Raw genomic sequence first — 13668 nt, forward strand, 5'->3', positions numbered from 1 at the left:
GTTCTGGAGCAGTAGACCAGAATAAATCATGCCATGGACCATATTTGACCTTAGGCTATGGTTTTGACATCCTGTCTGCTCTAGTCACTCAGCACTAATCAAGTCAGATAATGACAGGAGAAGTAGTTAAAGCAGAAAAAACGGAGATGGGGGCAGGGTTCCAGGGTTTCCTTATAGTAATCTATGACAGGTTTTGCATTAGTAGACTATTGGTGCATTTTCAGATGTGCAACCAGTCATGGTTTATTATTATTATTTATTTATTTTTATTAGAGTATAGCTCCTTCAGTTTACATTTTGTAAAAATAATATTTTAAAAAGACTGTTCTCTGGGGACGGGATATTATGCAGCATTCTTCCACTATAGAAAGTAGTTCCTCACAAAATGGGAAAAACCACCACCATGTCTCAACAGGTGCCTTCTTATCTCTGTCTTCTTCCCCTCATTGTTTTCTCTTTACTCATTTAACATAATGTTGGAGGTGGTACAAGATCATGTCTCAGATGTGCACTAGTGGGAGTTGATGCACTACTTAGGCTAGTGGGACTTTCTAAATTATATCAATCTGTATGTGGCACTGAACAATCAATCCACAGTCCTACTATAATAGGACTGTGATCCCAGTTCATCAGGAAAAATGGGCCATAATTATCAATTGGACAATTATTCCTTGCATAAGAAGTTTTATCTATTTTTGGGACAGTAGGAAGTATTACATACTTATCCCATTGATGTCTGAGATGGTAACTGGACTGGCAGCTGTATCAAAGACTAAAACATTCTGAGTTTGTGGCAAAGAAGCATCTTTAGTCATCTGTAGCTTGCACATTTTTGGTTTGTTAAAGCTGTTCCAAACCCACAAGAATTGTGTAAATTATCAGTATAACTTGCTTTTTTGCATCCTGTCTCATAAGGACTTGTCATTTGTAATTTCAAATTAGAAAGACTAGTTGTGCAAAAATAAGATATGACTCAACACTACAGAATGCAAGGTCAGTGAAATCAAATCGATACTACCCTCTTACCTTCTAAGCATCAATGAACAAATGATGGGCAGAAAAAACATGGTGGATGTGATGCCAAGACAAAGGGCAGCAACAATACCTTCAAATTCCCCTTTATCTGATGAGAGATAAACAGAGATGAAAATCACTTATGGGACCAGGGTTTGAGAGACTGGAAAGAGATGGAATTCTCTTTGCACAAAGCATAAACATCACAGTTATAGCATGGGATCCCTGTGATCTTAGCCACAATCAAATCAATAGAAAACTAATTTCAAGTTCCACACATGACTGAATGATAAATCTTTAAATCCACACGCTGACCACAGAAAGGAGCTGTATAAAAAGTGGGTGGAGTAGGGAGTACTTTGCCTTGTAAGACCCCATCTAAGCTATGGGCCAGATCTGTAGCCCCAGACTATGAGATTGCTTCAACCAGCATAATTTAGAGTAGCCCTAAATTAAACCAGGGGCCATATTGGTCCCAGGATCTCCTCTTTTGTCCTCTATAACTATTGATTTTGTAATCAGCTGATGACCTGCTAATTTGACCTGGTCACAACAAAAAGGCAGCTTTATTCACAACACAACCATGTCAACTGTGGCTGTGTAACTACACCTACTACGCTGCCTACCATTATTTGCATCAACAATTTCTGGGAAAGTATTGCTAGAGACCCCTTTCTGAGTGCCCACAGGAGATGCACAAAGACCACCACCAGCACAAAGCTGTAAGGAAGTACATGCCATCTTGGTTACCTAGATGGCAGGTAGAGGGTCCTGTATACTCAGCAAAACCAACAGCATTTTAACCTGGCTACTGGAAGATAATCATATGCTGTTGATGTGGTCAATGCATGATTAGAACTAAGTATTAACTAAGTTTTGTGTGGACACAAATAATACTTACAATAAAGCTGGCTGAATTTTATTTTTTTTTAAACAGTTGTAAATTTTTTCAGTTCCAGAAAAATGGATTTTGGTAAACCATATATCAGCCGTTTTGATAATTTTTCATATTTTTAAATGAGTAAACTGTGAAACTTTGAAAAAATGGACACTTCAAAATAAAAACACTGAAATTCATAATTTTTCTCTTAACAACATTTGTTGTTTTTTTTAACCAGCCATGTCAGTAACCGGTCACATTCATTTGAAAGTTAGTGCAAATAGAATCTGATACAAACAGTGTGTCCTTGCTTTACTCACTGATTGTACCAAGCTTGATTCCTTAGTGGCAGCATGTCACAGTTTTTAAAGCCAGAAGGGACCAGCAGATCATGAACTCTGATCTCGGGCACATTACGAGCTACGGAAACCCACCCAGTTATCCCTACATTGAACCCAATAACCTAGATTAAACTAATGTAATACAGCCCTCAAGAGACTAAACTATTATGTGCCACAGGTAGAGAGTAAAAGGGACTGAGGTGAACCAATGGCCGAGGCTCCTGAAATGGCAGGGAATTGATTTGGTGAGATATATATCCAGATTTGGTGAGATATAGCCAGACGATTCTAGCAAGGAACCTGTGCCCCATGCTGCACAGTAAGGCAAAAAACCCAAATCAAAACAACCCCCGACCCCAAGTTCCCTGCCATCCTGACCTGGGGGGAAATTCCTTCCTGACCCCAAATCTGGCAATCAGTAATCCGGAGCACGTGAGAAAGACCCACCAGCCAAGTGAATGGTACAAGAAAATTCTCTACACAGCCTCAGTGCACTAGCCCACCTTTTCCAGAGTCCCATCTGGGTATGGTCATCTCTGATGAATCAGAAAAGGGAAGGGAAAAAACTCTGACTATATCAGGGATGGGTGGGAAGGAAGGAATTCCTTCCTGACATCTAAAGGTGACCAGCTAAGGTCCTGCATGAGATTTAGGAACATAAAACTAACCCAAAAGGAACTCTTTGGGCCACCAAGCCCAGCCTCCCCCTCTTCCCAAGCAACCCCATCAAATCCCACTAAAATTTATCTAGATCATTCTTAAAACTAGTTAGGTTGTTTGCCTCTCACTATTCCTGTTGGGAGGCTGTTCTTGAACCTCACTCTTCTGAGGGTTTATAGAAACCTTCAAACTTCCAGCCTAAAATTTATTCATGGCCAATTTATATCCAAGTGTTCTCATATGAAAGTTGGTTTAAGTTAATGATGAACCATTTCATGTTTGCAGGAGAATTTTAGTTCCTTTCCCATTTCTGTCTGCTTTAAGCCCTTGATGTGTGGGTTTATTTGTTTGTTTGTTTGTTTTTGCGCCGTACAAAAACTGACCGGAATGAAATTATATTATCCCTCATTGCTTGTCTGCTGAAGAGAGTTCATGGGAGTCTATCACGTTTACCCCTCCTTCAAGTCAAAGAGAGACAAAAAGCTGTAGGGGGATATCACCCTTTTCCTAGCTCTGCCTCTCAGTTTTACAGGTTGTTCTACTCATGGCTAATAGTGCCCAGGGCTGAGGTTCTGGAATAAAATACCACAACCCATTTTTATGGTATGAATCAATGCAGCACAGCATAGTCACAAAAAACTTCACGGTACCATATTTCAGAGTAGTGAAAAACTGTGAACGACTTTGGGCTCCTTCTCCTGCAGTGGTGACTCCTGAAATCTGTACTCTATAGGCAGTTTTTTCTTTAAGTCCTGTTAACAGGTAGCAGGTGGTAGAAGAATTGACAGCAACAGCTGCAACACAAGAGGGTGAGGGATCAGCAAATGTACAACACTAGAGCCAAATTCAAGCTGTACATAGGAACAAGCCCATAAAGCTGTAGCTGAGAAGAGGCCCAACTTCATGCCCACATCCCAAACCTGTAGGAAACCATACTCTGCAGACCTTCTATGGCTGGTGCCAAAGGAGGAAGCATTCTATAGTGGATGCTGGGATTGGAACCCATTATGTAGCCACTCTTCTTGAAATTAATTAGGATCCTGGAACAAGCAATCTCAGTGTATGGCTATTTGAAGATGGTGTGCCATAAACTTCCAGTATAGGTAATTGCCTGGGTATTTAACCCAAGAACTCCAGAGCTAAAAGCATGAGCCTCTACCACTTGAGCTATCCTTAAAGGGTAGCCATGGTAGGTTCGTATATGCTGTAGACCGGGAGTGGGAGATGGGTGTGAAACTTACTGAAAGTGAGTTTCCTGGGTATCTACTGTTGTGACAGTCGGAATAAGGACTTATCTGAATGTTATTGCCTAATCAGTGTGCTTGTACATCTGCATTAAGTGTCTAGGCCCTGAATTTGACCCCTAATGTAGAATGCATGACTCAAAGGAGCTTGTAGATGCCTGGTAACTGTCAAAGCAGGTGATAGTAGGAACATACCATGGGGCCTAATCTCGCAACTTTTACTAACTTGAGCAATTCTCATTCATCAGGCAACACTCACCTTACTTGACTTCAGTGATGTACAATTCAGGTAGGTATTTGTGTGAGAAAAGACTGTATGTTCAGATCCACAGTTGTACTGCTTGGGTTTAGTTCAAAATTATTTCCTTTTTGAAGGTGCAGTGGATGATTTTGCTGTCACCAGAATAACTTCACTAGCTATACAACAGTGCCTTTTATGTTGTAGAATGCTGCCAAGCATTTAGATACTCTTGATATGGAAGTTTTAATGTTAAAGAAAATAGTCTATTTCCTGAAAGCAAAAGGTATGATCGTAGAGCTGAGTGAGGCAAAGAGTCTGTGAAATGGAGCTTATCATCCTTCCTTTCTGGAAAACCCAGTAATCATCTGTCAGGCTATTTCACATTGCAGTGACTTGAATTGTCACTACACTTCAGCAGTTTTTCAACTCTTTCTGCCCACAAAGTTCAAGCGACCCTGGGATTTGTTTTTTCAAAATACTTAACTTCCTAAGCAGGCACCTGGGGTGAAATCTGCCTTTGAGTCAATGGGACTCTTGCCATTGACTTCAACGAAGCCAGGATTTCATCCACCAAGTTTTGATTATTTTTTGATCATCCATTATGTCCATCAGCTGATTTTTGAGTTCTAGAAACCAGTTGCTCTTCTATTTTGTTCTTCTATTGTTTTCAGGAAATATTTGTCATCTCTCTTGATATGCAGACTGCACTAGCTATGAAAGTTAAAGATCTAAACCTCAATGTGTTGTAACTTGCAGCTTGGAATCTTTCCCCTGCAGACAAGAGCGAGGATATCAATCAAAAGAGAATCTGTTGTAAATTTCTCTGATATGAGCTCATGTAAATGGAATTAGCCCACCATTCATTAGCTTCTAACTAATCAATGAATCTTTCTTTGTAATTAATATCATGCCTTTAGGAACCAACTTAAAACTATATTCTTTGGAGCTGGTATTAACTGATCACTTATCTAATTTGTCTTTCAATACAAGCAGGAAACTGTTGAGACTATATTTCATTTTTAGTCTAATAATGCATGATTCTTATTTGCTGCTTATCTTTGACCCCCAGTAGAGATCTTCAGAAACTAGCTGAGCTGAGTCATAATGCAACACAGAAATAGTGTGAATTGTCATAATACCTTAAGATAAGTGGTAAACATGCTGATGGCATATCCTTCCTTTCAGTGTTTAATAGAAATTGCTACTATATTTTTAGCAGCAGGAATTTTAAGCATCGTAGCCTGGTGGGTTTTAGTGTTATGAAAATGGCTGAAGCTTTAACAGTAACTTGGTCACTTGTAAATTAAAACAAATTGTATTGAACTGGAGGGTAATTCTGTGAACCTTTGAACACTGTTCTGAATTGAAAATATGTTGAGTGTTTCTTTCATGGCCTAAATTGATCTGAATTTTGGCCTCCTGTGTTGATGCTGATGCTTAATCTTTAAAGATACATTTCATAATAAACTGAGAGCATACCATGTAATCATTAGAAGTCTCTGGATAGTCTAAAGCAGTTAGAATATTAAAATGTTCATTGGCAGTTGATCTAGTGACAGACTCAACTGCCTCTGAAATCAAAGGTGGATAAAGTTATATGTAAAGGCATTAAGTAGCTCAACACTTGTAATTTGTAGGCAACGATTATGTCTGATTGCTACTGCTCTATGTGGGAAATATAAAAGGAGTACCTGTGGCACTCCTTTTCTTTTTGCAAATACAGACTAACATGGCTACTACTCTGAAACCTGTCATTATGTGGGAAATGTTGCTCTTGTCTTTTATGATAATGTGACATAGTGACCTACCCAGAGAGAGATTCTTCATTGTGTCTGTGTAGTTGATTCTGTATCCCTGGAGGAAGCCCAAACAGTCTTCTGCAGGTACTTCAGTCCATTTCACAATAGCAGAATGCTTCATGATATTTGAAATTTTCACAGTAGCTGGACCTGTCCTAGGAACTTAAGCATCAGGTCATTTAAAAATAAATAACTCAAATCATACAGATAACTATTGCCTATAATCCAATGTGCAGCATGCTAATCCATACATAGAAATTGACCGCTGAATAGAAACCATCTCCCCAGTCTGCAGACTGACACACAGATAACTAATGGCAGAGAAGGGAAAGAGTCCTGCTTAAACAATACCAAAGAAGGTAGAGACATATCCATCTGCTACAGATACAATTTCTAAGGATACCCTTACTCACCATAGTCACATTGGCATAAATGGCTACTCACCTAAGAAGGTGCTAGTCAATGTGGGTAAGGGTATCAGAATCTGGCCACAATCACACACTGCAAGAAGGGACAAAACCCTTGCTCCATTGCCTTAACATCTCTGCCATGAATAGTAATAGTTACTTCATCATATCTCTGGACCCGTCAGTAGCAAGCAACTTCATATTCACTCACACACAAAGCCAGCACATCACAGCTTGGAGTTAGGGGCATGACTGAGTGGATATAAGTGTTATGTTAGGTCATCCCATCAAAGATGTTGTGGTGGAGCTCCCTTATTACTGATGATGGAGAAATAGGAGAAAAAGTGAAAGGGAACAAATGAGGAAGGGGGGGGGGAAAGGAAGATTTTCTAGGAAATACCTCCTTGAACTGAGTAGAAGTGGGTCACTCCAAATGTCCTCTCATGTCTCATGAAACTTTCACATTCACATATGTCAGATGCATGCACCATTATTTTGTACAATTTATATGGTTGTAAATGGTCTGAAAAACAATCAAGTTGGAATCAGTATTTGCTGAACAGGTAAGTAAGGGGAGGGAACTTTCAGATTTTTTGTATAACTCCCCAAATATAGTATAACAAATTCCAGGTCTTCATGTTAAGAGTCCAAATGTACACGTTCTCCAGGTAGCTTCCTAGACCATCCTCATACAACCTGTACATTGGATTTCTTTCATAATTAAAATGACAAATATTAATATACAACGTTGTTTGTAAAGTATGCCAAATTGGTTTCTAGTCTGCCTCTGTTGCACAGATGGAGCTACAGGGTGGAAAGCAGGAAAGTAAAATAGCTCAAGGCTTCTTGGCTCAAGCATGGATTTTTTTTTCCCATCTGGGAACTTAAACTGGATGCAACCAGGGGTTGCACATGTAATAAGAGGATCCATTAAAACAGTGGATGAATTATTGATAACATTTCAATTGTGACCCTCAGATCAAATGTCTCCAATGTACATTGACATTAATCCTGATTGATCTTTGCCAGTCACTTGTATGATCTCAATCAATATGCAGAATGCAAGTCCTGTAAAATGTTCCTGAACAGAAGCTCTTTGCACATAACTCAGATATGCTGCATAACAAGTTTTGTTTTGTTGTTGTGACTTTACAAGGACAAGTTCAGGGGAAAGGGATGAAATGTCATCTACTGGGCAGCCTGTGACACAGCTGTCTGTCATGTAAGTGAGTTTACCTAGGAGTGCAAAATTTTGTCACCCTTGTCATGCTGTTATGCTGCAGCATATAAGCCTCTATCCTGGATTTGGGGGAGGGGGATAGCACAAACAGTCTGAGTTTGTATAGCTGCATTTCTTCACTGACCATGACCAGTAGGCTTCCCAGGGAGGACTGAAACTTCCATGTACTTCAATTCTCTCCCCCTCTCCCCCCACCCCAAATATACACAGAACAAAGAAGAGTAGAGGTGTGAGGAAGGATCTTTGGTTGTCTCATGGTTTTTAAAACTGCAAGTGAAAGAAAGAGGCACGTTTCCCATAAAATAATTGGACAATCCATGAAAAAAAAGTTGAATTATTACCTAGTGTGAAATTTCCCATGGGTTTAGTTATTATTTTCGTGTGCATATCTTCTTTACCAGTGCCCCAATCAACCACAAAACACTTTGGAATATATTCTGGAGTCCAGGTGACAACAGTGTTGTTTCCCTGTGGTATGGCAGTGATTTGTCCAGGCAAAACTGGGGCAAAACAAAATATTTTATAGATCAATACATAGGAAAGCAAATATTTTTTTAAAAATTACACTATGAAGTCAGCATCCTGTGACAAGTCATAGCGACTATGTGGGTAGTAAGGTTTAATGAACTCTAATCACTAGTAACAATGTAGTTTATAAAAAAATTTCAAGCTAGTCTAGTGCTTTGCATTGCCTTAGTGAAGATCCACATTTGATTTCTGGACATGGCCTTTACTACAAAGGGGGAAGAGAACATTCAAACCTTTGGAAGGGGGAGCACCTCACCTTACTCAACTGGAATCCTCCCCCCAGGAAAGTCATATGTAGTGCTGCTATGTGAAACATTTCTGACTGCGGGAGATAGTCATGCTGGGCTTCAGATTCAGGGAAATAAGATGTTTTTGTGGTATTCTTCCTTATGTAAAGTCTGACAATAGTAGGGCTGGGTAGAAAATGAGAATTCCATTTCACAAAATGGCTGGGGTTTCATCATTTAGTTTTGTGTCTGAGTGAACCAGAGAGGTTTTGAAACTCTGTGAAAAACCAGAGAGAGACTGACTCTAGCTTGGTAATTAGGGCACCAAGCTAGAGGGAGCAGGGACTGGAACCCAAGTCCCTCTCATTCCAAGTGAGTGTTCTAAACACCAGGCTAGAGTCAGTCTCTCTCATCCAATTAAAATTTAATTATCTATACAAATTGGAATCCCTCCAACAGGAAAGACTTGGGCTCCTCCACCCCAGAATACCCAAAGTTCTGGTGGTTAGGACACTCTCATCTGGGATGTGGGATCCCCAGGTTCAAGCCCCTGCTCCAAATTAGACAGAGCGGGGATTTGAACCTGAGTCTCTGTCTCTCTTTCCCTGGTTTTTCCTAGAAATTCCATCCAGGTCCTGAGAAACTTTCCCAACAAAAGCTTCATTTGAATTGATACATTTCTGCTAAAAGTCTTGGTTTTGACAAATCTGTGTTTTCTGACTGAAAAAAAACATTTCATTTAAAAATTCCCAACCAACACTAGATTGTGTCATCTATTAATAATCAAAATTGGCAAAACTAAGTTACTGACACTAAGAAGGAAGATGGGCAACTTATAAGTAAGTGGCTGATAGAAGATGAAATGGAGTTCTCTATCTGAAAAACAGTAGGAGAGTGGCTATAAGGAAGAATTAAAGAGTGACAAAACTAGCTGAGGAGAACTTGATATCAGAAAATGTCATGGGAAACAAACTGAATGCCTATGTCATCATAGTAATGCTTTTATTGATGTTCAAGACCATAGGCACATTAGGGAAAACAAAGGATGAAACTACAACTAGAGTTGAAAATAAATGTGTAAGGAAAATCATGACGCTTAAGTGAGCAGACTTAGTAAACCATTGACTATCAGTAGGATTAGTCAAAAAAGATTGAAGGAGTGGATACTATATTCCTCAGTGGCAGTGGGTGGATAGGAGATGGTATGAAACATTAACTGCAGACATCAGCTGGAGAGTGTCAGCGGTACCCAGATGCTGATTGTTACTCACACACAGTATCAGGCCATAGGAAATCCTACCTTACGACAATACATGTCCCATGGGAGAAATGAGCAACTGGTGCCAGTACATGGGAACACAGATGTTAACTATGAATGGAGATATACAAGCAAGTGTCTAGCAAAGCATGGAAATTGTTCTATGGCAGTTATATTTCCTGGATTTCTTAGAAGCCTTCTAATTTTTGGAAGGACCTCCCCATCCTTTCTTAATTTTGTTCTTACCATCGTATTAGTTTCATGTTGGAAATTTGTGCCCTCATGCAACTTGCCAGAAGACAACATAAGATAAACAGTGAATGGAATAGCAGTAGATCATGGTGACCTTTAATTGTAAATATTTACCTGGCAGGTCATATGCAGCTATAATCACCTCATACTACAAAGAGTATTTGTAATGCACAGTAAAATTAGTCTGCTAGTAATTAGTTAATCCAATGGCATAGCTGAAATAAATGTAGTTGTTCTTTCAGGTTTCCAGTTTGTTTTTCAGATTTCTTGGTTTGGGTTAGCTCACACAGAATTCAGTTTGAATACCTCCTACAGCCATTAATTTGATATGAATAACTTTAATCTTCACAATAGATAGTACCACGTGACATAACATGTGTTCTGACAGAGCTCCATAAAACTGCTCTTTTTGGCCAGTTTTCACATGAGTCCTTAATCTGGTGCAGGTTTAAAGAAAAGAATAAAGGGGAACAATAAGATCCTTTTTATCCCCAAACTGTTGCTATCACAAGGCAACATTGCCAACTAAAGAATACGTGTGAAGTTTCTTCACCTATCTGGAATAAGTGATAAAGTACCTGTTGCGGTGAAATCTGGGACAACATAAGTGATCTGTGGAGATTCTCCTGCTTCATTATAGGCAGAAATATTAAACCGATAATAAGCCATGGAGAGATTCAGATGCACTCTTCTCTCGGTTACGTTGATGCGTTCGAGTCGATCATTGCAACTGTTGGATATTCTTTCAATATTAACATAGTATCCAATGACATTCCTGCTTTGTGCTATCTAATAGAAAAAAGATTATTACTGAACAATCAGATATCAATCCCTTTCTTAATAAAATTAGAACAGTTACAAAAAATTGCAAGCCAAAACACACACACGAAATTATGTATAAACAAATCTTCCCGGTGTTTGCACATTGATTGTCAAAAGGAGATAAATTTAGTGCTGTGATTGGGGATTTAAGAAATGATTTAACAAAGCACTTAAGCATGTTCTTGGGACTTAAGCATTTGCTTTAAATTATTTAAATATATAGCACATAATCCTGTGCTTAAATGCTTTGCTTAACTGGGTTCCACAAAATACGGCATGGAAATCAGTGCAGAGAAAACCAAGCTGATGACAAACAAATGTGACGGGATCAACTCACATATCACTGTCAGTGCACAAGAACTGGAGCCAGTGAAACAGTTCAAGTATTTGGGGGCAATCATCACTGATGAAGGATCAAAGGCAGAAATTCTGGCAAGAACTGCGCAGACAGCAGCAGCAGCAGTGGGAAAGCTAAAGCCAATTTGGAGAAATAAGAACATCTCCCTGGAATCCAAACTGAAACTGCTGCACACACTGGTCATCTCCATTTTTCTGTATATGTGTGAGACATGGACCCTTATGGCAGAACTTGAACGGAAAATATAGGTAGTAGAGATGAGATACTTCCATAAAATCCTGGGCATCTTGTACTTCGACCACGGCACTAATGAAGAGGTCTGCAATATCATCACCCAATGTGCTGGGTCATATGAAGACTTTCTGATGACCATGAAGAAGCTCAAGCTGAAGTGGTACGGCCATGTAACAAGATCATCTGGCCTATCCAAGATCATCCTCCAAGGGACAGTAGAGGGGAAGAGAAGAAGAGGTAGACAGAAGAAGAGATGGATTGACAACATAAAAGAGTGAACAGGAATGGACTTTGAAGAGACTCAAGCACTGACACACAATCAGGGGTGGAGGCAATTGGTTGGTTGCTCATCAGTGATGGTGCCCCAATGACCAATATGGTTATGGGAGTAGTGATGATGATGATGAAGAAGAAGAAGAACTGGGTTCTTACCTGTGCAAATCCAGTAAACACTAATGAGGATGAAGCAGCTTAAATACTTTGTACGCTGCACTCAGAATGTGCCCCTATTTATTAGGAGCCTGAAAGTCAGTGAGCGTTGGGTACTTAACTGCTATGTATGCCTTTGAAAACTTAATCCCCTAGATTCTACAGGGCATTTTGAACTATCTTGTGAGGAAGAGGGGACTGGTAATTAAACTGCTACAGCAGAATGGTGTCCTTAACTTACTGATATTAAGTTTGTTTAATATGATAACAGAGCAGAGCAATCCTCAAAAAAACAATTAATGATCTGGAGGATGGTGTGGATTGCACCCTCAGCAAGTTTGCAGATGACCCTAAACTGGGAGGAGCGGTAGGGATAGGATAGGACAGAGGGACCCAGACAAATTAAAGAATTGGGCCAAAAGAAATCTGATGAGGTTCAACAAGGACAAGTGCAGAGTCTTGCACTTAGGATGGAAGAATCCCATGCACTGCAACAGACTAGGGACCAAATGGCTAGGCAGCAGTTCTGCAGAAAAGGACCTAGGGGTTACAGTGGACGAGAAGCTGGATATGAGTCAACAGTGTGCCCTTGTTGCCAAGAAGGCTAACAGCATTTTGGGATGTATAAGTAGGGGCATTGCCAGCAGATCGAGGGACGTGATCGTTCCCCTCTATTTGAAATTGGTGAGGCCTCATCTGGAGTACTGTGTCCAGTTTTGGGCCCCACACTACAAAAAGGATGTGGAAAAATTGGAAAGCGTCCAGTGGAGGGCAACAAAAATGATTAGGGGGCTGGAAGCATGACTTATGAGGAGAGGTTGAGGGAACTGGGATTGTTTAGTCTGCAGAAGAGAAGAATGAGGGGGGATTTGATAGCTGCTGTAATGGTCTCAAGTTGCAGTGGGTGAGGTTTAGGTTGGATATTAGGAAAAACTTTTTCACTAGGAGGGTGGTGAAGCACTGGAATGCGTTACCTAGGGTGGTGGTCAAATATCCTTCCTTTGAGGTTTTTAGGTCAGGCTTGACAAAGCCCAGGCTGGGATGATTTAGTTGGAGATTGGTCCTGCTTTGAGCAGGGGGTTGGACTAGATGACCTCCCTTCCAACCCTGATATTCTAGGATTCTAAGGTGAGCACTGACCAAAGCAAATGCATCTTAAGCATCCAGACACTAGTACTAGACACTATAGTCTTGTGTCACAAACTGGTCTCTGCTCCAATACTGTGTAAATAGCTGTGGCAGGAGAGTCTACATTTTTTCTTTAACATTTTATAAGTATTAAAGACTTGGACGCACATCCCAGCTACTCTTATACTATGGTGCATCTTTAAAGTGATTAGGCTCCAAGTCAGGAAAGCACTTAAGCATGCACTTAAGTGCATCCCTATTGATTTGAATTGGACTAAAGTGCACAAAAGGCCTTCAATTTTATAGAAGATGGGATCAGATGAAACAATTACATAAGATCTAACTCAAGCTCTCAGTCTAAAGATGATTTCTTCCTTCAGCTTGATATTGGAATTAGTATGTACAATTTAAGACATAACTGTAAAAGGAATAATTTTATTTCTAGTTTAGATTCATCACCTGCTGGTAAGAGAGGTAACTTCCTAAGAAGTTTCATTTTTTTTTAAAGCAGATTGTTGCAAAATGTCCCTTTTGATAGATTCCTTCACATACAGATATGGGTGTCTTTGTTGATTCTGACTTGGACTCTTGGCTTCACTCATGGCA

General features: G+C 39.8%; 1 protein-coding gene across 3 annotated transcripts in view; it reads right to left on the bottom strand.

Annotated features, from left to right (window-relative positions):
• LOC122460137 (interleukin-6 receptor subunit beta-like) overlaps nt 1-13668 on the bottom strand; it is a 60531-nt gene that overhangs the window by 13585 nt on the left and 33278 nt on the right. For 2 of the 3 annotated variants that reach the window (XM_043514207.1, XM_043514209.1), the window contains 6 exons: nt 10670-10880; nt 8168-8326; nt 6987-7109; nt 6189-6341; nt 3546-3689; nt 1027-1123 (listed from right to left, as the gene is read on the bottom strand). In XM_043514207.1, the coding sequence (XP_043370142.1) occupies nt 1027-1123; nt 3546-3689; nt 6189-6341; nt 6987-7109; nt 8168-8326; nt 10670-10880 (887 nt within the window). The remainder of the gene's footprint in view (nt 1-1026; nt 1124-3545; nt 3690-6188; nt 6342-6986; nt 7110-8167; nt 8327-10669; nt 10881-13668) is intronic. The other variant, XM_043514208.1, reaches the window with a different exon arrangement.

The sequence above is a fragment of the Dermochelys coriacea genome, chromosome 5 (genome assembly GCF_009764565.3).
Source record: "Dermochelys coriacea isolate rDerCor1 chromosome 5, rDerCor1.pri.v4, whole genome shotgun sequence".
Taxonomy (NCBI): Eukaryota; Metazoa; Chordata; order Testudines; family Dermochelyidae; genus Dermochelys; species Dermochelys coriacea.